The sequence below is a fragment of the Tenrec ecaudatus genome, chromosome 3, assembly GCF_050624435.1.
Source record: "Tenrec ecaudatus isolate mTenEca1 chromosome 3, mTenEca1.hap1, whole genome shotgun sequence".
In the NCBI taxonomy this organism is placed as follows: Eukaryota; Metazoa; Chordata; class Mammalia; order Afrosoricida; family Tenrecidae; genus Tenrec; species Tenrec ecaudatus.
In genome coordinates, this window is record NC_134532.1 from 29,312,960 (window position 1) to 29,340,154 (window position 27,195).

General features: G+C 42.0%; 1 protein-coding gene and 1 long non-coding RNA gene across 3 annotated transcripts in view; both read left to right on the forward strand.

The window, feature by feature from the left end:
- Window positions 1–8,357: 8,357 nt before the first annotated feature.
- The window catches only part of LOC142443324 (uncharacterized), a 43,321-nt gene continuing 24,483 nt past the window's right edge, over window positions 8,358–27,195 (forward strand). Inside the window, exons 1-4 of one of the 2 annotated variants that reach the window (XR_012783507.1) lie at window positions 8,358–8,430; window positions 11,201–11,395; window positions 14,909–15,035; window positions 25,088–25,166. This is a non-coding gene — a long non-coding RNA (uncharacterized LOC142443324). Of the gene's footprint in view, window positions 8,431–11,200; window positions 11,396–14,908; window positions 15,036–25,087; window positions 25,529–27,195 lie in introns of those variants that run through there. The other variant, XR_012783506.1, reaches the window with a different exon arrangement.
- LOC142442565 (uncharacterized) lies at window positions 18,531–21,852 on the forward strand. The gene has a single exon (XM_075543658.1). The coding sequence runs from the start codon at window positions 19,001–19,003 to the stop codon at window positions 21,074–21,076; it is 2,076 nt and encodes a 691-aa protein (XP_075399773.1). The 5' UTR covers window positions 18,531–19,000; the 3' UTR covers window positions 21,077–21,852.

Below are 27,195 nucleotides of genomic sequence, written 5' to 3' on the forward strand. Positions count from 1 at the left end.
TAGGCATGTAATCCACATATCACACAGTTCATTAGTTCAATCATAACAAGAAGATTTGTACACTCATTACTCAATAAAATTATTTTTGAACATGTACTCCCGACTCCATGGTTAAAGCACTTTTAAAATAAGTTGCATAATCATTATCATTTCTAAAGAGTACTCCCTTCCCCATCCCACATGCATCGTTTGCTCCCTCAATACCTACTCTCCCTAACTCCCACCCTAACCCCTACATCCCTTATAGACCCTTGCATTAGTTCTTATGTCTATGCTTCTACTCCTTCTGTGCTTAGCAACCTGTAAAACAAACAGAAGCAGTATAAAGAGAAAAAAATACGTTGCAAGGATAATACAATAACATGACAGAGATAAAAATACCAATAGTTGGTAAGAAAGAAAAGACCAACGTGAATTGGTATGATTTTTGTAAGAGCTCCCAATAAAATGGTTTCGGGGGTAATTGTCATACATCTGAGTGTAAGTTCGAGCCCCTGTCCCAACCACCGCTTTTTGAAAAAGAGATAGGAAAGTGTCCATTTGGGTTGGTGTCTGGGTTTGAAATGAGTTCACCTCTTTGTGATGTTTGGTTTCAGATGTATTCATAATAGTGACTTTATTAGAGAGAAACCAGGCTACTGCCAACAACAGGTTGCATCAAATTGGGGCCAACTCATCGTTCAAAGTTTACATTTGCAAACCCATAAGGGCTGCAGCCACCTGCCCAGCTCCTGGAACACAGGGAGGAGGATGGTGGGGGATGGAAGAAAGACAGGAGACCTGATACAAGAAGCTGAGGCAGGTGGAGCCTTTTCCCTGATGAGGAAGGAGACTTCCTGGCAACTGCAGCACATTAATTTATACAGGCACGGCATAAGGAATTTCATGGCTAGTCGAGGAGTGTGGGAAGCTGGGAAGAGGAAGCATAGTTGATGGGCAGATCATCGTGCTTCAGCGGTTTTACAGGGAACAAGAGGGGAACTGTCAACTGTCTCTTAGGTGAAGGACACGGCCTGTCTCCGCCAAAGGAAGTGATGATCCTGCCCTACTAGTCCAAGAAGTAGACAGTTTTGCCCCCCAAGAATTTGCCTCCAGCTTCTCCCAACCTCCACCAGTTGCATCTCACACTGCACACCTGCAAACAGGGACATTCTGGTCAGCAAAACCCTCTGTGTCATCCACTGTGTCTCTCCACCATGCACATTCACACATGCTTGTTCTCTGTAAAACCACTTCTTAACATAGTAACAAGGAAAACCTGGATCATCACTCAAAGGTGACTTGTGTTCAGTCCTGATAATTGAATTTGGACACCTGGGAATTCCAGAGTTGAGGCACTTCTCCCAGGGCTGGTGTGGTTTTATCAGCAGAAGGAAGGGTCGACACCAGTAAGTGAAGTGCATGACTTCTGAGAAGGTCATCACAAGAGCAGATGAATGTCCTAAGTATCATGGGGAGTCTCGGGGGTGTTGTTTATGATGAGTTAGGCTGCTAATTACAAAGTCAGCAGTATGAACCACCAGTGGTTCATTGGGAGGAAGATGAGGCTTTCCACTTCCACTGAGATTTGCACCCTAACACACCTACAGGGGCAGTGCTACTCTGTCTCCTTGTGTCTTTTGAGAGGAAATGACTCAACGACAGTGATGGTTTTTGGATGTGCTTTTGGAAGGACACTGCATTCTGGGTAAAAGAAGGTATGTATAATTTTACTAAACGGAGAGAACAGATCACTTTATTGCATCTTTTAATAAATAGACAAAATATGGGTAGAGGCACTGTTACCATCTCAACTTTATAGGTGTAAAACTACAAATGAATTTCTTAAAATTTCAGCTGTGTATCCCCCAGAGACTCACCTCATGCTCTTTGTCCATGTTCTTTGAGCTTTTAGGGGAAAAAACTAAGATTTTGAGGTAAGCTACTTCAGTGCTATAGGGTGAAATTTGTAAGATTTTCATAGGAAACTATCAGAGGACAACTCTTCATACCTAAAAGAATAGGTGAGCACAATGTCCCAATGGGGAATAAATCCTCAATTCTTCTATCCACACATGTGCCCATCATTGCATGTTTCCATTTTCTTAAAAATTCATAATATGTTCCATGTTCTATTTCCTCAGTTTAAAAAAAATCTTTGAAGATTAATGATTTATAACAAAATTTACTCATCATAAGCTTCTGAGTTAACTTTTATGTCTTTAACTGACCCAATAGATAGATTATACAGCCCCCGTTAGTCTTAATTATTGGTGTTTTTCCCCACACTTGTGCCTCTGGTCTTGGGCCACAAGCCAGGTTTGTGATAAGACAGACTTTAACCTACTTTGTCATTTATGCTTCTTGCTTCTGCTGTCATATGTTTATTTCTCATTAAATAAAACTTTTAAATAATAGTCTTATACTTACTTAAAAATGACTTCATTTTTCATGCTTAGATCTTTGGATATTTTTAGTTGTATGTCTGTGTGTGGCGGGTGGGGGACATGATCTGATACACGGATTCATTTTTCGGCACATGGAAATCTTAATTCTTTTTTTTTATTTTTAGGGGCTCATACAACTCCCAACACAATCCATACATATACATACATCAATTGTATAATGCACATCTGTACATTCATTGCCCTCATCCTTTTCGATGCATTTGCTCTCCACCTAAGCCCCCTGCATCAGGTCCTCGCTTTTCCCCTCCCTCTCTGCTCCCCCCTTCCTCATGAGCCCTTGAGAATCTACAAATTATTATTTTGTCATATTCTTGCCCTATCTGGCGTCTCCCTTCACCCCCTTTTCTGTTGTCCGTCCCCCAGGGAGGAGGTCACATGTAGATCCTTGTAATCGGTTCCCCCTTTCCAACCCACTCACCCTCTACTCTCCTAGTATCACCCCTCACACCCTTGGTCCTGAAGGTATCATCCACCCTGTGCCTCCAGCTCCTATATGCACCAGTGTACAACCTCTGCTCTATCCAGTCTTGCAAGGTAGAATTTGGATCATGGTAGTGGGGGGTCGGGGGAAGGAGTAAGCATTTAGGAACTGGAGGAAAGCTATATTCTTCATCGGTGCTACGTTGCACCCTGACTGACTCATCTTCTCACCTAGACCCCTCTGTGAGGGGATCTCCAGTGACTGACAAATCGCCTTGGATTTCCACTCTGCACCTCCCCCTTCATTCACTATGGTAAGGTTTTTTTTGATGATGCCTTATACCTGATCCTTTTGACATCCCATGGTCGCAATAGGCTGGTGTACTTCTTCCAGGTGGGCTTTGTTGCTTCCGAGCCAGATGGCCACCTGTCCCCCCACCCCCAGCCTCCAAGAGCCCAGACACCATTCCCCCTGATAGCCGGGCACCATCAGCCCTCCTCACCACACCTACTTATGCACCCATTTGTCCTCGGCGATCGTATCATGGAGGTGTGCTGCCAATGATAAGATTTTCTTTTCTGTGATGCCTGATAACTGGTCCCTTAGGAACCACGTGATCACACAAGCTGGTGTGTTCTTCCATGTGGGCTCCACTGCCCCCGAGCCAGATGGCCGCCTGTCCATCCCCAAGCCTTCAAGATTCCAGACGCCAAATCCCCTCCACAGCCGGGCACCATCAGCCCTCCTCATCACACCTACCTGTTCACACGCTTTGGCTTCAGCAATTGTATCGGGAGGGCGAGCATCACATAGCGCCAATCCAATAAAAGAAAACATACATGCATTGAGGGAGTGCTTGAGTAGAGGCCCAAGGTCCCTCTGCCACCCCAATACTAAACCTATAAACATAGACACATAGATCTATTTCACCATCCTCATATATATATTTGCATGTACACATCTTTGTCTAGACCTCTATAAATGCCCTTGCCTCGCAGCTCCCTTCTCCACCTCCCTTGACTTTCCTCCTGCCACACTAACATGCTCCGTCCCCACCAGGGCCACCGCTACACCTCTTCTTCACGTTACCTCACCCTTGGTCATTCCCTAACAGGCCTGCCACTCCCCCCTCACCATCAATTTGGATCTCATGTTGTTCCCCTATCCGTGGACCAGTCAACACCACCTCCCCACCCCCCCACCTCCCCCCATCCCAAGTCCCTCCAGAACTGCTGGTCCCGCCGTCCCCCCTCCAGACAGTTCATCCATCCCATCCCATCTGGACAGACTTATCTTTATGATGCACCTCCTGTGATCCCACAGTCTTGAATTTCCCTCTAAGCAACTCTCCTCGGCTGGATTCTGTGGAGTCCCCCTGGTATGTGTCACTCCGTCGCCATCTTCCCGGAAGTCCCGGAAATCTAATTCTTACAGAATCATTTATTTAATGGTTACTTCATGTAAGAGGATTTAATACTCTTATATTAAATAAGTTTACCTCAGTTGTATAAGCATATAATTTTTACTTTAAAAGTTACTCCATTGGTCTATATGGAGTTCCTCTGTGAAGGATTACACTCGATTCTGCTCACCAAATGACAGGTGATTCACACTCACCCAGAGGTGCCTGAGAGTAAGGTCTAGTGAATCACTTCACAAAGATGCCTGGAAAGTAAGAGAAGGGACTGCATTTGTCTAAATGGTGAGATTCTGTTTTGCAGGAAACTGTGGATGACAGTGGAATCCCCAATTATATTCATTGGTATATAGTATTTATTTTGTATTTATTGCACATTATTTTCCTGATTGTTTGATAGCCATACAGCTAAACTGAATAAGGAATGGTATATGTATTGAATGTTAAGCATTAAATAATTTAACACTTTGTGAATGTAAAAATCTATATTACTATTTTAGGTAATTACTTGACTAAACAGCATTAATCTAAACTTTCTGCACCTCACTTCATCAGAAATGTTGTTGAGTGCTTTTGTGTCAACTTTAATCATCATGGTTCTGTGTCCATCAGAAAAAATACATAAACTGCCACATCTTGGACCGTCCCCACTTGTTCCTAGAGAACAATTTTGTAGCCACTCTCTGTGTATCTAATTAACTATTTTCCTCTATTTTGCTGACACTCTGTCAAGCAGGATGTCCTTCTCTAGGAACTGGATTCCCTGATCAAGGGTTCAAAATATGTGAAAACTCCCACTATTCTCAATTCTAAAGAGCATTCTGAGATATTAGTCTGCAATTTCTCCCTCTTGTGACAAATTTGCTATTTTTTTTATCAAAGTTTCCTTCCGTTGAATGTGTGCTTTTTTATGACTCCAAAGAGTAATCTCAACCACAAAGGTCATTCCAGTTCCCCTGTTCCCTATGTTAGAGATCTCTCTCTGCCTGAAACACTTGTGTCTGCATAAACTGAGACCATGAGTAACAAGCATCACTAATGACATGTCACAAGTACAGCCCCAGGTGTCACCACATTAATTATCTCAGACATAGAAAATCAATCAGTCACTACTCACATTGCAGAGGGAGCAAAGCAGTCAGACACCTGACCCTTCAAGTTCTGATTAACAGACAGAATGATAATAACCATGACAATCTGTATGCTAAGAAGGAAAATTGATCATATGGGATACCAATGAAGGGTCAGGGTCACTTTTAATATTTGGACTGCAAACAGAGAATGCTAGTTTCTCCTATCAAGCTTGCAGTGAGGAGAAATTTAGAGAAAAACTGTCCAGGGGATACTGAGAGCTAAGAGGGGAAGCCTTAATTCTAACACGTAATCCTCCCTGTCATTTTCTGTGCCTGTCTATGGCTTTGTGTATGTGCTCAGTGGGTCCTGTGCGCCCCCTGCTGCCCGTGTCTCCCCTTCAGTGGAGTTTTGTGTCTGAACTTACACTGACATCCCCTCACTGTGCTCCTTGCACAGTAATCCATGGCTGTGTCCTGAGCGTTGATGGAGTTCAGCTGCAGGAAGAACTGATTCCTTAGTGTGTCTCTGGTGATGGAGAGTTGGCTTTGGAAGGATGGGTTATAACTTGTACTACCCTCATAGCATATTACTCACATCCACTGCAGTCCCTTTTCTGAGGTCTGGCAGATCCAGTTCCAGCAGGAAATACTGGTGATGGAGAAAACTGAGACAGTGCAGGTGAGGGACTGCTTTTGGGAGGGCTTCACCCATCCTGGTCTCGACTGCTGAGGCTGCACTCATGTAAATAAAGAGAATTGGCCTCTGTCAATTACTTGCAGTTACAACCATTCCTATAGACCCAGGTCAGATATCTGAATCTCCCACCTTAGGGAACTGTCACCTGGCACAGGAGAACAGAGCAATAGCACACAGAGCAATAGAACACAGCTCTGCTTTGCCAAGAGACCTAGAGTTCTGCTGAAGATAACTGACAACCTTCAGTGCTCGAGAGTGAAATTTTAACCTAGTGCCTGAAGGATGATTTACATGTGTGAGTTTTAAAAGTTTGGCATTGAATAAGGAAGACCCCAAAAAATCTATCCATTTGAATTGTGGTCCTGAAGAAGAAAGTTGAAAGTACTGGCGACTGCTCAAAGGACAAACTGTCTAACTTGGAGTGAAGTGAAGGGGTATGGAAAGAAGAAGGCCTTCAAGGAACTGGACTGACAGTGTCTACAACGATGGGCTGAAGCATGGGAACGATTGTAAAGAAAGCGCAGGAGCGTGCTGTGTTTTGTTCTGTTGCGTACCGTTCGCTATAGGGTTGTAACTAACTGGATGGCAGGTAACAACAACAAATGTGTGATGGTTGTGATTGAGTCATTTGAATGACAGAAAGCATGCTGGCTGGGAAGTAGGTTGACCATAACACAGAGTCGTGTGTAAGCAGAATGGTCACCAATGTGATACCGTGTCTGTAAACATAATTGTTTAGGATCTGATCCCGTGATTGCAGAAAGGTAATGAGTCAAGAGGCAGTACAGTGGAGAGGTCTGACTAGAAGATCTTCCAGGCCAGTTAGTAGCAGAGAATCTGATGGCAGGGATTCTGGCACCTGAGCTACCCAATGTAGATAGCAGGTAAGGGCTGAGAAATCTGCTATCCACTGCCTGTGAGCTAGGTCACATAGCAGTAGAGAGGTTGCTAGTGCAGAGACCAAATGCAGAAATGCTGTACTGACCTGGAGTTAGACCAGTGAGCAGCAGAGAGACCCCACTGGCAGAAAACTGTCCAATGCTCTGATCAAGAATTGTATCAACAGGGAATATTTCTGTTCCAAGGTTTATCTGCTTCGAAAGCTCCCCTGGTTAGCCAACTACATACAATTTGTATCTTGTTACTTTCAAATTATTATTTTTCTTTCAACAAATACCTTTTTTGGGGGCTCTTACATCTCTTATCACAATCCATATGTTCCTCTAATGTGTCAAGCACATTTACACAAAAGCCACCATCATCATTTTCAAAGGATTCTCTTACCACTTGAGCCCCTGATTTCAAATTAATTTTTATCCCAATGTATAACCCGTTTCCAGCCTCCAATTAACTACATACCTGTGAGTGTGGTGTGAGTCTGTACAGCTAGTGGATGGAGTTGTCAAACCCAGCTGAGCAGGGAGTAAAGTACAGGGAACTGTTGGGTTTAGAAATAGTGAAGGAGTTGGAGAACAGTAGTGGTATATCTGACCTCCAGCTTATAATAATCACCTTTATGCTGACTGAAAATCTATTCCACTGTGAATTACTCAAATAATTAAGCTACATCATAAATGCGTATCTCCCCACAGGTTATTACAAATTCCTTAAATTTTTTTCAGTTTTCATTCCTAAATAAATTAGCAATAACTTAATGGCACTACTTTGTGACGATTTAAAAATACAAACCTTAAAATTTACAATCCTGTTTTTTATTTATATTGATCACATTTCATGTGTTACCTAGACATGTGTTACCACCCTACCAAATTGAACATCCTCAGACCAAGACTTCCTGTTTTATAGCTATGACTATATAATGAAAATGTAAAGTATAATGGGAATTGTGTATGTGCGTATATATACATATATATGTTGAAAAAATATATGAAAATCCGTGAAATCAAAATTTAAAGGATCCCAGGCAATAAAATTTCAAAACTAGTTGATATTTCACAGCGGAAAGATTGCATCTATATTTGAAAGTGAGTGACTAACCTCATGAACCAATGTGGAGTGATGGATTGCTTTTATATGGCCTTTCTGTCCACTGCTTTGTCCTTCTCAATAAAAGAATGGGTAAGGCCATGCAAATAAGGTGTATGAAATTAGAACAAGTGGGAGACACACATAAACATATACCCACCCACCCTTTCCTCTTTTACGGAAAGTAACGCACACATGCTTTCCTTTTGTACGGATAGTATCTAAGCATGGCGGCTTCCATCAAGTCTGTGAAGGGCGGGGCCGGAAGTGCGTCTTTTTCGGCCCTCGGCGGCCGCCATAGTCACGCTCTGCGTTCCGGTCGTCCAGGAGCTGTGGCGGGAGTTTGAGGAGGGTCCTGTGCACCGGCGGGGCGGTGGTGCCTTTGGGAAGTAAGTGTAAGTTGTCGGGACGACGGTGAGAGAGGAGAACAAGTGTGTTTCTGTCTCTGAAACAGGGCGAGCGACGCGCCGACGTGCGGCGTCAGGACCCGGGCTCCTGAGGGCAAGGCGGAGCAGAGGAGCTCGGTGGGCAGCAGGCGGGAGCCATGCTTTCTGGGGTCCGACAGGGAGAGCGCCCACCACAATCGCCGGGCTGTCCTGCGCATCAGGGCCAGAGGGCTTTGCACCTCTCCCTGAACGACAGAATTCACTGGATGGACAACCGCTTATAATTGTATTAGAGCTTCTTAAATTCTGAGCGCTCCAATTTGCAAAAAGTGGTGGCCTCAGTGGTTACAGATTGGGCTGCTAACTGCAAGGTCAGCAGTTCAGAAATACAAGCCACATCTGGACAGAAAAGCAGGGTTTCTACTCTTGTCAAGAGTTACAGTCTCGGGAACCCACCCGGGGCAGGTCCAACTGCTCCTAAAGGGTCGCTGTAATCGGAATCCACTCGATGGCAGTCAGTGGGGTTTTAGGTTTGGGTTGCTGATGACAGTGATAACTCAGTGTCCATTTGCTGCGTCCCCACTTTGATTAAGCCGCCATTAAATTCTCTCTGATCATTAACCAAGGATATAGATCATCTCCCCCTCCGGAAGAATGCGTGAGAAAGTAGATTGCCCGCACTCCTCTGCAGCCAGCCCTCTCCGCGGGCCTGCCTCGGTGTATGCCTGATGGAGGTCACCTTACTGAGGACAGAACAAGGGACATTGTCGAGTCTTGCTTGACTGGCTTTGTATAAAGGTCCTGGAGCAGTCTTGTAAGTTCTTCTATTGAATAAGGTACATGTCCTAGTCATGGTCCCTTTCCTGCTTCTGAAGTCCCACCTGTACCTGTGATGTATTGATCTACCACCAGTCATGATCTGTGACATGCCTTTTGTTCTATGCCCTGTTATCCAGGGTCCAGGCTGTGAATCCTCAGGTGTTATTTTGACCTCGTGCTAGTGGTCTCCCTTATCCATCCGGTTGTGTGTGTGTGTGTGTGTGTGTGTGTTTTGTTTTCTCTTAAAGTTCAGTAAATGTTCTCCTTAAATTATATTTGCCATAGGGGTAACTTTTGTTCTCTAACACACAATTTGGATCCTAAATAACTCAAGATACAGTTCTACTTTGGGACAGCATCTTGACAGCCATACCTGCAGCTAAAGTGCGGCCCTGCAGCCCCTTGGCTTCTGTCCTGAATGGGCAAGTGTTACAAAGGTCTTTTAGTTCTGTGTACGTTGGCAGATCTGGTTCCCCAGATAAATACTCAGATGTATGCCACTTCACGTATTAACCTCCTGCCCAGAGGCACTCAGCTCTCTTATTCCGTGGCCTGGCAATTGCACTGCTCTGTCTCAGTCTCTTGGTTCTGCTGCCACCATGTCTCTGTTGCTGCTTCTCCCCATCACTTGCTCTCTTGTGTCACAGCTCTCTGTCTTCTACACTGAAGAGTTTCAATGCAAGAATCTGAGATCCAAAGGCCCCTTCTCCTGGCTCTCTCATTTTTTTTTTTTTTGATGGTAGTGAGATCCCAATTTCTGTCTGAGAAATGCCTCAGTTAAACCTAACAGACGTCCAATGTGACTCATTTCCAGGTTGGGTTTTCAGGCAGCTTACTTGCATAGCCCCAAGTCTCAAGGGTAGCAATCTATTGTTTGGCAATTTTCACAATTCTCTTAAACAAAAAAAACCAAACTCACTGCCATCAAGTTAACACTGACTCATAGCGAGCCTGTATGACAGGGTACAACTGCCCCACGTGGGTTTCCAAGACTGTCACTCTTTAGTGGACTAGAAAGCCATGTCACTCGTGAAAGAAGAAATCCCATCTTTCTTTCTAGGAGAAATTGGTGGTTTCCAACTGCTGACCTTGCTATTAGAAGCCCAACAGTAACCACTATGCCACCAGATCTCCTTTTCCTCAATCACATTGACGGATGACACACCCACCTAAATATTTGGAAGGAGTTAAGGGGCCATCACTAGAAAGATTTACAGGCAACTAACTGCATTGAGTTACTGCAAATAATGCTACAATAAAAATGTTCTTTGTCTTGGAGTTCAAAAGTGCACTCACTATGGGGGAATGTATACTTCTACATATATATATATGAATTTCAAACTAATAGGTGATATATGTGTTTAATATGGAGCTGTGGTTTTTGACAAGTGTTAAGTGTAGGACTGCTAACCCATTAGCTGCCTGTAGTGCCTCTATAGTCTCGGGAACACTGTGAACCGTTCTCTTGTGTCCTATCGTTGCTTATATGTGTAACTCTACTTGATGGTGAGTTTTAAAGTGTTTCTAAAGTGATTGTAGAATTTACAGCTCTAGAAAAACAGCATTCAGTTTTAAATAGTTCTTTATATAGCCCATTTCAAATTTTCCAGATTCTTTAATTAACATAATCATCATAAAGGTTCATTGATTTGTCATTCTCCTTGAGAGTCACACAGTAAGGAATTGATATTTCATGTGTTTTGAGGTAGCGGTCCAGGTTGTTTCTTATTTTTGACATGTGTATTTGATTACCCAATCTCTATTTATTATAAAGTCATCTTTTACACATAAGTCTGAAAATTATGAGTTTTAGCTTTTATTGCTCATGGTATTAAGATGTTTTCTGTCACTCAATAAGGAGACCGTTAACAGTATTGGGGACTGTGTTAAGAAGATGGACAGGAACACTTACAGCATCTGGACCTAAACTACTCACATTGTATCCTCCCATCAGCCTGCAGATTTTCACCAACCAGCAGCTTAGAGGAAGAAGGAAGAAGTGCCTGGTTTGGGTATTATTATTTCTGGGATGTCCTCCTGAGAGGCTGAAATTCATGAGCATCATTGGAGCTGATACAGATAAGAAAAACATAGAACATCCCAGTTGCTGGCAGTGTTACAAGGACCAAAGAAAATGACCAAGACTCAGGTAATTCTGATGCATTTTTTCCTTTTCTGTATTACTTACTAGAAGTGTAGAAGCCTGTATAATACTGATTCAGTTCACTGGATAGTGGAAATTTGAAGTAGTAGAAGTTAGAGATGAACTTTTACTCTTACTTCAACATTGGGATGGAGAAGATTAGGAATATGTTGATCACAGGAATAACACTAAACTACTGACATTGAACATAATACATCACTAAGGATTCTTTGGATGATATTAGCTTTCAACTGATAATTCATTATTTTATGGCCAACCCATGAGAATCATTCAAATTTAACACTATGCTAAGTTTTTAAGGAGAAATAAGATCACTTCTTTAGGAGAGTCCGTTATTCCACGGGTTTTTTTTTTGTCTGAGTGAGTTTCCGTAATGGTTCTTTCTGAAGGTGGTGTTGAATAATATCCCAAACTGCAGCATTCTCATTAATGCCTCTGAAATGGGCCTTGTAGGAATACTAATTTTAAAATGGTTGATGGCTTCTCACTTCCTCTAATTAGAGATGTAGGAGAGAGAACCATCCATCAGCATCAGCCCTGATTCATGTGAGGCAGAACTTAAACGTAAATCTACCCTCCAATGGGTTTCCAGTTCTGACAGCAGTTATATTTACACAATTCTCTCCTTCGCAGATCATTAATTTTTTGCAGTGGCCACATAGAAATTACAGTCCAGAATCACAGGCACAAGTTTTATTAAGTAACAAAATGTAACTTGCTAACAGAATCAATAGGATAGACATTGGGATTCATGTTAAGGAAACATGTAGGCAGATTTGCGCTCCTTCAGAGCAGGCCTGTTCTCTGTGTCCCTCTCAGACACTGTGCCTTCTGAATATAGGCTCATTTCTTTGTTCCATCTTTATCAGTTCATCTATATCAGCGCGTTATTGAGATTGTCCTCTGGTTTTTGCTGGCCTGTTCCTCGATCTTGGCTGGAAAGCTCTTTTTTGGCTCTGTCACTGTGTCCCATGTGCCCTGGTCATTATCTTCATTGGTATAGCTCTTGATCCATGAGTATTACAGTTCATTTTGCAGGACCAGCAGTAGACCTGTCCCTATGAGATAGAGCTTCAGGATGCTCCATGATTTGCCCTGCTGTATCTCACAAAACTAAATAGCCATCAAGTAAATAAATCCCTCTTCAAGGTGTGGAAGCTGGTGAGTCCCAAATCCATAGGTCAGGTATCACTCTGGAGCAGTGGTTCTCAACCTTCCTACTGCCGCAACCTTTTAGTACAGTTTCTCACGTTATGACCACAAATCATAAAATTATTTTCGTTATTACTTCATAAGTATAATTTTGCTACAGTTATGAATTATAATGTAAGCAGGATGTGTTTTCATTGTTACAAATTGACCATAATTAAAGCATAGTGATTAATCACAAAACAATATGTCATTATGTTGTGAAATAATTCTTTCTAATGACAAAAAAATGAAATTTTGTTTTGAAGCATGTGTAGCATGGGTAATAGTCTTCACACCCGGTACTCATATGTGGGCGTATCTGCATGTGAGTGGACTTGCCTGGATAAAGATAGAGGAGGAGCGGTATCTTGGTTCCTAAGACCATTGGAAATATGTGTGTTCCACTGGTCTTAGGAGACCCCTGTGAAAGTGTCATTAGACCCCCAAAGGGGTTGAGAGCCATAGATTGAGAACCGCTGGTCTGGAAGGTTCTCCTCATTGATGTGTTTGCAAAGGCTGATGAACCAGATCACCAGGACAACAGTACACTGCCTCACAAGGTGAAGTTGTTGAATCTGGTCCGATAATAGGTTGCAGGGGCTGAGGAACCCAAATGGGAAGGTCAGACCAACAAGCTTTTGGCTCATGGAGTGGAGGAAACTTTCAAGTAAGTTCACACAGGCGGCTCGCAGTTGTCATTCAAAGAAATGGCTCATGAATATCTGGAAGCTGCAAATCCCTAATCCATGGATTCCTTCTGAACTGTGTGGCTGCAGCGGCTAACAACCCCAAATCAGCAGCTCAAATGACAGGATAATGCCTCACTGTCTTTCTCAATCCATGCCTGCAGGCAGTTCTCTCTCTCCCTCTTAATATGATGGCTTATTGGGCCAACCAGCACCTTCCCTGCCTAGCCAAGGTTAGGAAGGCTCCAGAGATCCACCCAACAGAACTAGGAGGACCCCCTTGGGGAGCATGTAGTGAAAGATGGCAGGTTCAAGAGGACCTTGCAATTAAAGTTAAGGTAATTCGGTCCAAAGGTGGCTGAGAGAATTTGTCCTAAGGTTGTCAAGAGGAGCTTGTCCTAAGGTGGCCATTAAGAACTTAGAAAGTTGTTCTGCATTTAGGAAGGGAGATAATGTCTGTGAACATTCTGATCTTGGTTCTGAGTTATGGCTTCTTTTTCCTGATCCCGAGTTGTACCTTGTTCATTAATAGACCACTTTGATCTATTGAGTGTTGTGTGACCACAGCAACAGATTATCAAACCCAGAAGTGAGACAGAGTGGTGTGGAAGGACTGTCTTTTTTTAGTGTTGACAGAAAATGTTGGAGAGTTGAGGTATGTTTGACCGCCCCCATCTGCACTGTTCCCAGTACATGTTGCCACTAAAGGTACCGAGCCTCTTATAATGGTGATGCCGTTAGAAACCCTAATTCCATTTAATAACAAACAGGTGTTTATCTACTTTGAGTGATTATAAAGCTGAGCTATTTCTAGAACATTCAAATAATGTTACTGGACCTCGAAATTCTTATTTTATGAGGGGGTGCATTATTTTCGGACACTGGGGTCCCCAACACTCCAAAAGTTATCCTCGGAGTGACATTGCAGTTGTGGCAAATATTAAAAGACAGAGAGCAGACAGCCGGACACAGGGGCTCTCTTCCCATGTCAGACCTGAGGGAGTGAATATATTTTCCAATGGGTATATATAATGGAGCTTACAGATCTTTCCATAAGGCATTCATGTCATGCAGTTAGCATGTACATAGTTAATGGGTCATATCTCAAGTGGGTAAAATTATAAACAATCAAGATGCTGAGTTACCATCTTAACCTAGTGTTAGTTGACTTCAAACCGGCCCTGTGCCCTCCCAGGTGTTTGCTATATTTATGTTGGGCTGGCTCTAGAACCTCATTGCTCGGACCTCCAGATAACTTTCTTGCATAGTGAAGTAGCCAGGCACAGAAGTGATTCATCTACTATGGGAGCTTCTTTAAATCTGCTCCTTAATGTAGAGCTAGCTATTGTAAGGGGCACATTATTTGACCTGGAGAATATGTATTTGAAAACATTTCTCAGAACACTGGAGATCTTTCTAAAAATAGGCCTAGTTTTCTGGGCCGATGGTCGTGAATGTAGAAACAAGGTGAAATATTGTCTGCCATGTCCTCAGTTAATGACACATTATGGAATGAGCTACCGCAACAGTTTTATTACTGTTTTGCTTTCTTTATTGTAAGATATATTTTTAAAATCTTCAAGTGTAAAATACTCCATTAAATAAACTCCCCTTACTACAGGAACCACTGACATTCAACGATGTGGCTGTAAAGTTCACCCGGGAGGAATGGCAGCTCCTGAACCCTGCTCAGAAAACCCTGTATCAGGATGTGATGTTGGAGAACTATCACAACCTGGTTTCCATTGGTGAGGAGAACTCTCAAGTCATTGACCTCGTCACTGGCTTTTCCTGTCTTATATGTTAAAACTTTGCGGTGTTTGTGGTATTCTCAAAGAGGTAGATTCTCATTGCATTGTCTCATCCTAGGTTAGTGGGTTAGGTCTTCTGCCCTTGAGAGAACACTATTTACTTTGTTCCTTTGAGCATTATTTTCCTAAAAATACAAAATTCTGCAGACTTTACAAGCTTTACATTAATGTTGGTGTCTTAAGATTCAGTAATTTCTCATAAACAGGTTATCGAGTTGTCAACCCAGAACCTTTCGATTGAAACAAGAGAACTGTGTTTGGTATTTGACGCAAGGTATAATGGAATTTCCTCAGAGGCATGGTCAAAATACCTTAAGGGGAATTGGCTGGGGTAGTTGATTCAACAGGGAGAAGGCCTCATATCTATGATAGGGGTCCAAAAATGCATAAAAGTGTGTGCTACTTTGAATGTGAGAGTTCACTTGTCCTAGATGTTGAGAGAAGTACACCTGTAGCTCTTATGAGATTAGATTTCCATTTTCTTGTTTTCCACTATTGTATGTTTGCTTCCATAATTTTCTTTAACATTCTGAAATTTTCCCTTCTTTTATGTTTCCACTTTACTATGAAAATCTGTCTTGCACGCCTCTCTCCAAACAGAGAACTCTGAATTTATAACTCCTCTGAATACAGCACATTCCTCCCCTACTGAGTCAGAATGGATTGCCATTTGCAGTATGCAGCACCGTCTTGCATCTTGAACTCCCATCATAAACGGTCTCCTTTGGGCTTCCTTAGCTTCCCCCCTTGGAGTTTCTCTGAAGGTTTTGGTGTCCATTTTCTCATTCGTTGTCCTGTTCCTTTAAAGTTTTCTTCATGCAGGTGACATCTGTTCTTTCTGTTTTCTTAGAGAGATGGTCAAATTGCCTGCTCTGTTGGAATTCTTTAACAGACATGTTTCTCCATATTTTATTCCTCTTGTTAAAACACATTTATGACTTCTGTTATTTTTAGGTATCTAAAATCATCTTCCTAACAAGAAAATTGTTATCAGCTTAGAACATACTTTAGCACTGTACCTTCAATATTTTTGTACCTGTAAGATTTTTATTTTAAGTTGTCTATTCCTCTAGTAATTTTCTAAGTGGAAAGGGCATTTTTAACATCTTATATTCTTGCTTTTTTCATTAAGCACATGTTTGCTGTAGATTCCTTAGTATACAGTGTGTCTTCTTAGGCCCACCCCTTCTTAACAGGTCCAATACACGAAAGATGACCGTTGCTGCTTGTAAAGAACATTTTTGCAACATATTCCAATAGATTTTATTAGTTATTCAAACAATGCATAGTATATTCAATATTGCTTTCTTTTCTTTTCTGTCTTTTGAGTAGCCTTTTGGTTTCCATATGGAAGTTGGCTTTCATGTCATCCCACATCCCATCTGCTCTCTGTCATTAGTCTTCAGTCAGTCTTTTATTCCTCAAGTTTATTCTTTACATAGTCTCTAAGCTTTGTGCTCTAGCTACTTTGGATAGCTTCTACTTGGATTTGAGCAATTTATGATCTGTTCCACAGTTAACCCATGGGCGTGTTTTGACTAATAAGCGTCACCACCATTTTTTTTTTTTAGATGTGGTTGATTTGATTTTCATTTGTTCCATTCTGAAAGCTCCATATGTATAGTTTCCATTTCTGGTGTTTAGTAAGGAATTTGCTATGAATTCATCATTAGTCTCAAAATTTTATCAGTAAACTTGTGTGTCATTTCTGTGACTAAGATCACATTTTCCAATTACTGATACTTTCCCCAAATTTTACATTCATCAGTGTACATGATTGTATGGTTGATCAATGTCAGGCTGAAAAATTCATGTAAATTTTTCAATATATTTTTTAAAATATTTTATTGCGAGCTCTTATAGATATCATAACTTCCCATAGTTCAATTACATGGCGCAGTACTGTACAATTGCTACCACCATTTGAAAACATTTTCTTCTTGAATTCCTTGATATCAGCTCTCCTTTATCCCTTCTCCCCTTCTCCCCTCAATTTCATTGTTGTGGAAAACAGAACCTGGATGAAAGTGTAAGCAGCCTTATCTCTATACTCCTGAATACAGGACTTGGAAGACCAGTACTAGTGTTGGCAGAAAGCCTCCACAAGCCCCAAAGCTAGAACTGCTAATGCACAATCTCCACATAGAGTTTTCCCCACAACTGCCCTCCAGTAAGTTGTTAGTATACAGCTGCTACAGGCGCCTGACTTCTTCTACTCAGCTGAAAGATGCCTAGCTTTAAAAGCAATCAGGTTCCCTTTGTTGCTGTCACTCAAGGTATCAATTATCACTTTGTCTCTTAAATGCCCTCTGGTTGGGTCCTAAAGGACAGTTGTGTAATTGAAGAGCAGAAATAAAAAGGCCTTGCATTCTTTCACCAGTTTATGTAATCTCAGAGCATGCAGCCCACCCCCCCCCCCCCACACACACATAGGCAGACACCTACCTGCCTAACAAAGTAGGCAGATCTTTACCCGGGAGATCCTGAAATAATTGGATGAGCAACTTAAGACCAGTGCTGAGAGTAGGTGGAGTGGAGTAACTGTCTCCTGAGTGGGGAGAACAATAACAACAACATGTCTGCTTTTGTACTTTCAGCTGCTGGCAGGTAATAATTAGTCATGTGCATGTATGAAGTATCATTAAGGTAGCACTATAATGAGAGGATATTGTGGCGATATTTAATTAGAGAATTTGACTGGGACTCTTCTCCAACTTAGTGAATGCTTCTATGTTTGCTTTAATTGGTGCACAAAACTAAATAACACTTGGACTAACTGGTCTTGCTGGCAGGCATATGAATATTAGCCTACCACGGACAAAATTATACATCAGGGAAAATATTGAAGTGTTTTTTTGGATAATGAATATGATGACAATCTTCTTGAATTTTGTCAATCTCAGCTTTATAAACTACTTGATTATCTAATTAAAAATAGCCAGTACCAGTCTATTAAAGCTGAATAATGCATACACTATCAAATTTTACCATTCCATTTTGTTTTGACAACTTACAAAATTTTCATGAAAATATTGCATGTGTGCCATTTTCCAATTAGAGGATGTTAGCAGCTATTTTTTTTCTCATTTTCAGTCATGGCATGTCAAGCACTTAAGGTCCCCAAAGCTCATCCTCCATCCACATCAGTACTGTTGAGTGTACTTTAAGGATTTAGTACTTCCTCAGTGTTATTTCATTGCCATTAAACCTGAGGGGTTCATGTTCCAGAAGTCGATCACCAGGTCTTCCTCCCAGTCCCTATTTCTGGAGAATCCACTAAGACCTGTGCACCATGGGTGGTCCTGCTTGTATTTGAAACACTGGGTGGCAGTGCTTCTGGCATCACAGCAACCTGCACGCCACCACAGAACAACACTGTAAGATGAGTGCTGTGAGCTAGAATACAGACTCCATGAACATAAAGAATGTGTTTCTGTGCCATAATCCCTTTCATATATACCTGTAAAAATGGTTTTCTCCCAAGTAGGACATTCGACATGTTTCACATTCCCAACTTTATCTAGTACTTAGTTGTTTTTCATTTAGATTGATGAAATGGATACATCTAACCTCTACCAACTGGAATTAGCAAGTCTTCTCACTCCTGTGGTCTATTGGTCTCAATCTCGTCCTTCCGCTATGTTTGTTGTATGTTTTCATGTACATCTTTAAGCATATATCAAATCTGTGTCCATTCATCACTTTCATATCCAACCTGATTTCTATAATAACTGTTTTTATCATTTGGATTGTTTACATGATGGTATTTTGTCCAATGGGCAATAAACAGTAAGCATAGTGTTTTATTTATATTCATATAAGAGGGTTGTCACTAAAGATCTACTTTAAATCAATGCATTTTTTAAGGGGTCCATTGTAAATCAAGATGTTGAAAAGAGTCAATGTTCTGTTCTTTTATAGAAACCCAGAAAGATGATGATCATTTGCTTGAGCACTTGCAATGTGAAAGATGCATGGACAGAATAGAACAATGCTATAAATTTAATACATATTCTCAGCATAAAAATAATTTTCCTCTAAAGGAAACTTATGAGATGTTTGGATTACATGAAAAAATTATAAAATCAAATTTAATCATTCTAGAATTAAATCAGAACAGAAGCAACAAAATCCACAAGTCAGGTGTGCTCAGTGAAGATGAGAAAACTTTTCTCCACATTGAACAAGAGCAATTTTGTACTGAAATGAAATTCCCTGAGTGTGAACCACCCAGGCTCATGAAGTCACAATGCAGTCAGCATCAGGATTGTGATGAAATTGAGAAACCACACACAGGCGATAAATGTGGAACAGCCTTCATCGAGGACTCTGTGCTCTATGAGCAGCAGATTATTGATGTACTAGATAAGACCTATGAATGTAGTCAGTGTGGGCAAATATTCAAGAAAATGTTCAAACTCAATGAACATTATCAAAAAAGTCATGAAGGACAAAAGCTAGGAAAATGCTTGCAATGTGGGAAAACTTTTCACAGTGTATCATGCCTCAAGGGACATCAGGAACCTCATGTGGCAGCAATGTCCTATGTATGCAGTGAATGTAGGAAAGGCTTCACCAGGAAGAGTGATCTGACTGCTCCTCAGCATATTCATAATGGAGAGAAACCCCACGTATGTGGTGAATGTGGAAAAGCATTTCTCAGGAAGAGTAAGCTTACTGTTCATCAGCTAACTCATACTGGAGAGAAACCCCATGTATGTGGTCAATGTGGAAAAGCCTTTTTCAGGAAAGATGGTCTTACTGTTCACCACCAAACTCATACTGGTGAGAAGCCCCATGTATGTGGTGAATGTGGAAAAGGCTTTCTCAGGAAGACTGTTCTCACTGTTCATCAGCGAACTCATACTGGAGAGAAACCCCACATATGTGGAAAAACTTTTATCAGGAGGAATGATCTCACTGTGCATCAGCAAACTCATACTGGAGAGAAACCCCACGTATGTGGTGAATGTGGAAAAGCGTTTATCAGAAAGAGTATGCTTACTGTTCATCAGCAAACTCATCTTGGAGAGAAACCCTGTGTATGTGCTGAATATGGAAAAGCTTTTATCAGGAAGAGTAAGCGTAGTGTTCATCAGCGAATTCATACTGGAGAGAAATCCCATGTATGTGATCAATGTGGAAAAGCCTTTCTCAGGAAGGATGTTCTCACTAGTCATCAGCGAACTCATACTGGAGGGAAACCCCATGTATGTGGTGAATGTGGCAAAGGCTTTAGCCAGAAGAGTGCTCTCACTGTTCATCAGCGAACTCATACTGGAGAGAAACCCCATGTATGTGGTGAATGTGGCAAAGCCTATATCCAGAAGATTTCTCTCACTTTTCATCAGCGAACTCATAATGGAGAGAAACCCCATGTATGTGATGAATGTGGCAAAGGCTTTATGCACAAGTGTACTCTCACTGTTCATCAGCGAACTCATACTGGAGAGAAATCCCATGTATGTAGTCAATGTGGAAAAGCCTTCCTCAGGAAGGATGGACTCACTGTTCATCAGCGAACTCATACTGGAGAGAAACCTCATGTATGTGGTGAATGTGGCAAAGCCTTTATCCAGAAGATTTCTCTCACTGTTCATCAGAGAACTCATACTGGAGAGAAACCCCATGTATGTGGTGAATGTGGCAAATGCTTTATCCAGAAGACTGCTCTCACTGTTCATCAGCTAATTCATACTGGAGAGAAATCCCATGTATGTAGTCAATGTGGAAAAGCCTTCCTTAGGAAGGATAGACTCACTGTTCATCAGCGAACTCATACTGGAGAGAAACACCATGTATGTGGTCATTGTGGCAAAGGCTTTATGCAGAAGACTGCTCTCAGTGTTCATCAGCGAATTCATACTGGAGAGAAATACCATGTATGTAATCAATGTGGAAAAGCCTTTCTCAGGAAGGATGGACTCACTGTTCATCAGCGAACTCATACTGGAGAGAAATCCCATGTTTGTAGATAATGTGGAAAAGTCTTCATCACAAAGACTGCTCTCACTGTTCATCAGCGAACTCATAAGAGAGAAATCCCATGTATGTAGTCAATGTGGAAAAGCCTTCCTCAGGAAGGATGGACTCACAGTTCATCAGCGAACTCATACTGGAGAGAAACCCCAATGTATGTGGTGAATGTGGCAAAGGCTTCATTCATAAAGGAAATCTCAAAACATCTACAAATTAACAGGAGAAAACCCCTATGTTTGTGGTAAGTGTGGTAAAGAAGATGTGTGGGAATAATTCATCCTGATGATGAATGGACCAGAGTGAACCTCAGCCTCCACAACCCTGAGACAAGAAGAACTAGATGGTGCCCAGCTTCCACTGCTAATTACTCTAAAGGGATCACAAAAGAAGGTCCTGATTCGATTGGGAGAAGAAACTGGAACAAACCAAAATCATAAATTAAATCATGCTTACTGGTCTGATGTAGACTTGGAATCCCGAGATTATGGCTTCTAGTGACTCTTCACTCTTGGACCTGTACTCGCTCCTCTGACTCAGATTTCAGCCCAACAATATACAGGCTTGGAGGGTAAGAATTACATCTGAGAGGTATACACTCCTTAGAAAAATCAATGATACTAAATGAAAAGGACAGCATTTGCTTATGGATAAGAACTTTTGAAAGTAAGAAGGAATAGGAAAGAAGGATGAATAATATAAAAACACAAGGAGGATTGAAGTGGGAAGAATGCTGGTATGTCTTGGGAATTTCAATTAATGTATGAATTGAATGGAATCCAATTTACTCTGTAAAGTTTTAAAATCATAAAAAAGCTTTTAAAAAAATGAAGAGCTCATGTGTCATCAATGATTTCTTGTAGGATAGTTATCAGTAGCTGTAATGGGTTTGGGTAACAAACTTTTACCTGCGTTTCTAAGCTTTCTTGACATAAATCTACAAAATTTAAAAATAAAAATTCAGTTAAGATGGGAAACTCTCCACAGGAAGTCATGTTACATCACACACCAGTGATCTCACGCAGAAGGAAAGCTCTGGCTGTATAGTGACTTTGCAAATACCCTCCTTGGTTTCTCTCAGTGTCAGTAAACTACAGTAGGATTTTAACCACTAAGCCCACTGCACTTGGAAAAAGTAGCAGAAAGGGCACAAGCTCAAGGAAGTATAATCTACAGACATAGCTATTTATATAGATTTTGATATTGAGATATATGCCACAATAAAATACTGGTAAAAAAATCTGGCTCAAAGACAATAAAGATATTTCACAGGATTTAGGTTGCATTCTTTACAAAGGAAAGGGGAAGTATTTAGATCAGGCTATTTGGAGTGCCTGCTCTACCTGAACTTTGCACATACTTTACGGCCACTGTAGTCAAGAGTGGTACTGGCATAATGACAGATAATCAGACCAATGGCAAAGAGCTGAAGACCCAGAAATAAAAACATCAGCATACAGGCAACTGATCTTTGATAAGGGCCTCCCAAATATTAAATGGGAAGCAGATGCCATCTTCAATAAATGATGTCAGAAAAATAGATATGTACCTGCAGAAAAATGAAGCAAGAACCTTACCTTACTTTGTACTTTTTTCTTTTGAATTCGTTTTTTTGAGAATTTTTTAATAATTATTTGTCTCCTAACAACAGTATTGGCATAGACAATATTTTCTAGGGTGTTCTAAGAGGAAATTATTGCACAATGTGCAGTAGTGAGTATACATTAGAATGAAAAAAATGAAGATATATCTGAGGGTATGGACAAAATTTGAGACTCAATGTGATCTTTTTTTACTGCATTAAATATTTCTAACTTTGACAACAAATGACAGTAGGTAGTATCTGAATTGTACACTGAGGTCTGAACAATACATAGTGCTCTGAAATCTGCCTGGTGAAAGATAGACAAAACCTATTCCAGTGAAAAGAAGGCATGGTCAGATGCATGAAGTTTCCCTAGAGTCTATGCAAGGTGGTCCCTGGAGAAGTGCTGACAAGGTGGGGAAACCACAATTTCTGAGAGGAAAGCCTCACTGCCTTCATTCCTTGCCTCGGCTGAAACGGAGTTTGTGTCTGTGTTCACACTGACTTCCCAGCACTGTAACTTGCTCAGTAATACATAGCTGTGCCCTCAGGATTCACAGAGCTCAGTTTTAAATAAATGTGGTTCTGGGAGGTGTCCCTGGTGATGCTGACTCAGTACTGGAGAGCTGGATTATATTTTGTGCCCCCATTATCCCATATTACCCCAATCCACTCCTGACCCTTTACTGGAGCCTTTCCAGGTTACATGTTATCTGGTTAAAGAGAATCTAGAGACAGCACAAGTGAGAGACAGGGTCTGTGAGGGCCTCACTAGTCCAGGGCCTGACTCTTGTAGCTGCACCTGGGCCTATACAGCTGGGCATAGAAACCCAGTTAGTCATGTGCTCGGATACTGCACTCCCAGACTTCATGTTTGACTCCCTGAACCACTCACCACCCTGAGTTACCAGAAAGAGGAAAACCCACACTTGCTTCGTGTTCATGTGGATAAGATTCATGACACCCAGAAAATGCTCTCCGGGTGAGAAGGAATATGAATTTAAGTCCATGCATGCTGTGCTTTCATTTGGGTTCTTGTCAGGCATTTGCGTGTGGGAGGTGCATGGTATGTAAAGGTGGAAAGGACTGAATGGGGCCCCTGCCTCTGGGACTCACACTAGAAAAGTGATGCTGGTGGAGTCCTTGGGAGAACACAGCCCTCTCTTTGAGGTCTTCCCTCTACCAATCATGCGGACAGCTGTGCAGATTTTAAGTTTAATGTAGCTTTACCTCCATTACCATCAGAAGTACACAGATGATCTGGTGAAATTAAAGACAGTCTCTATGCTTACCATGCAATGGAATCAAGACCAGGCCTACCTGAATCTTGTCATTCCTTTGACCATGTAGGGAAACAAGTATATGTCATCCCTAAAACTCCTTTCCCCTATAACATTTCAGAATATTTGGGAAAGAATAAAAGATACTTTTATATTCTATATTTAATACTGGAATAAAAGTGTTTCCTAACAACAAGGTTATTTGTGAGGTTACAGGAAACCACAGAAATCATAAGAAGGTCGTTTTTCTTCACATGGATTAGTACCCTATGTAGGTGATGGGTATTCTGATCTCCCTGCTGACAGCAACCCATCACATACAGGAGAGGTGTTTCCTGGGCTTACACTGTCTTCCAACTTCTGTGGGGCACACAGTAACATTTTCTCTGGTCATAAGCATTCAGACTATTGGTCGGGAGTGTTACCTGGAGTTGTCTCTGCAGATTTCAAAACACGGGCAGTGGAGCTCCCATAGTGGTCAGCACAGCAGCTCTAACTGCAGTCTGTATCCAGGCTCCTGTGGGGCCTTAGCACCCCTGCAAGTCAACTTTTTCCCTGAGGTTATTATTATTATTTTTAAACATTTTATTAGGGGCTCATACAATTCTTATCACAATCCATCCATATACATGCATCAATTGTATAAAGGACATCTGTACATTCTTTGCCCTAATCATTTTCAAAGCATTTGCTCTCCGCTTAAGTCCTTTGCTTCAGGTCTTTTGTTTTTCCCCTCCCTCCCAGCTACCCCCTCCCTCAGGAGCCCTTGATAACTTATAGATTATTATTTTGTCATGCCCTATCCGGCATCTCCCTTCACCCCCTTTTCTGTTGTCCATCCATCAGGGAGGAGGTCACATGTAGATCCTTGTCATCGGTTCCCCTTTTCCAACCCACTCTCCCTCTACTCTCCCAGTATCGCCCCTCACACCCTTGGTCCTAAAGGTATCATCCACCCTGGATTCCCTGTTTCTCCAGCTACTTTATGCACCAGTGTACAACCTCTGCTCTATCCAGACTTGCAAGGTAGAATTCGGTTCATGGTAGTTGGGGGATGGGGGGTGGAGAGAAAGCATTTAGGAACTAGAGGAAAGCTGAATTCTCATCGGTGCTACATCGCACCCTGACTGACTCATCTCCTCCTCTAGACCCCTCTGCAAGGTGATCTCCAGTGGCCGACAAATGGTCTTTGGGTCTCCACTCTGACTTGCCCCTTCATTCACTATGGTATGTATGTGTGTGTGTGTATATATATATTTGGGGGGGGGATGATGCCTTATACCTGGTCCCTTTGGCACCTCATGACTACACAGGCTGGTGTGCTTCTTCCATGTGGGCTTTTTTGCTTCTCAGCTAGATGTCTGTTTATCTTCAAGCCTTTAAGTAGCAGAAAGGGCACAGCTCAAGTTTGCGGCCATCAGGTCTTCTGGGTGGGAACTAGATCGCCTGGGAAAGAGCTGGACCAGTGCCATGAACTGCAAATCCTCTGTTCAAGGTAAGTATAGTGGAGGTCATTTGGCCAGAGGGCACTTCCTGACCTCCTGGTAGCTGGGATCCATTGGTGGGGGCAAAGCGGACAGGATGCTGAGTGGGAGCAATATGGATCTGGGGTGAGGTCCCCTGGAAAGGGTGGTGGCCCTCTCAAAGGGGTGAGGCTTAGTGATGGTAGGGGGTGGGCAGCACTGAAGAGGGGGGATGGAACAGTCAATTTTGGGTGAACTTAAGTGTGTGTCTGTTGGGGTATGGGAAAGGGGAGCTGACAGCCAAGTGAGGGAAGGAGGGACTGCAGGTGCTCTTGGGATCAACAGGTAGGAAGGGTATTTCATGACTTGCACTGGGATAGCAGAGCTGACCTAGGGCTCTGGGGTTACCTGGGAAGCCAGACCAGATGTCACAGAACAGTGGGAAACTGAATCCTGACTCTCAGAGTACAAGTCATGCTGCAGAGCTGCATCTGTGAGATCCCCAAATGGGAACTCCACTGGGGGAACTGGATACTACCCCAGACTCTGTAACCTGAGGATTTAAGCTGGAAAACACATGATGTCTGGGGTTGAAGAAAACAGCTGTACCAAGAGCTCTGTACTATTGGTTGTCAAACAAACAAGTCTTGGTATAGCGAGTGTGCTGTGTGAAGACAAGTATTATCTTGGCAACCCTGTGATGGCTGTCCTGTTGCCGTCTGCTTATACTCATCTACATTAGACTGTGTCTCAGAGGTGTGCCGCCATTGGAGCTCACCGTGTTGAAGCAGTGTGATTTATTTTATTATTTTTCAGAAAATGAAACCTAGGGATGTTGAGCCCGAAGGGAAATAAAGTATAACAAGAGTTTAGGGTGCTCAAAGGGGGGAGGATCAAAAGGGAAAGGATTTCAAGAAGTCTAGGAAGGAGCCCTATCATTTGGAAAACATGTAGGAGTATGCAAGAAATTGCACAATTGGTTTTGACAGAATTGAACTATGGAACAATATGACCTGTGCAGTGGTTCCCAAGTTAAATCATTTTAATTTTATCAAATAAAAGGAAATAAAAGAATAAATCAAGGAATGGGTTTGGAGCTTGCACTAAATCCTATCCCCAGCTTAAGAACAATCCGTTCTTACATCATGGCCCTGCTTGATCCTCCGCTTAATGAAATGATCTCTTGATATAAGGGTGCTACGGAAAAGTGGTGAAGAAACCAGATGGTGCCTGACTATCAATCAAAACAGTGTCTGCGGACTTAAAAGCTTGTATTCAAACAAGCAGCCATCTAAGCAAGGAGTCCTCTAACTCCACACTGAGAAAGCACAGCAGCTCGTGTGACCCAAAGATGGCAATTACAAACCATCAGTACAGTGGGGAGAAGAGCATCAGAGCACACATTGTGAACACCCAATTTGGGGAGGCCTATGGGGATGGTGAGAGCCCCAAACCCATCTGCAGAGCATCTGGTCAGACGGAGCCACTGGCAGATGGCTCTAGTCACAGGCAAGAGTCTCCATCAACCTTACTATCAGACAGAGACCATGGTCATCCTGATTATGCAAGGTTGAATTCAACACTCGGCCAGGGGACCACCAAACAGATGAGACTTGAATTTGTTCTGGGCGCAAGCATTTCTTACCAGTTCTATGACAGAAACCTCTTCCCTGTTTTTTTAAATATTTTTGGCGGTCTTTTCCTTCTTACACATTGTTTGTATGTTTGTCGTTATACTATTATGTTTTTACCCTTACCACCTTAGCGCATTTTTGTTTGTTTGTTTTTGTTGG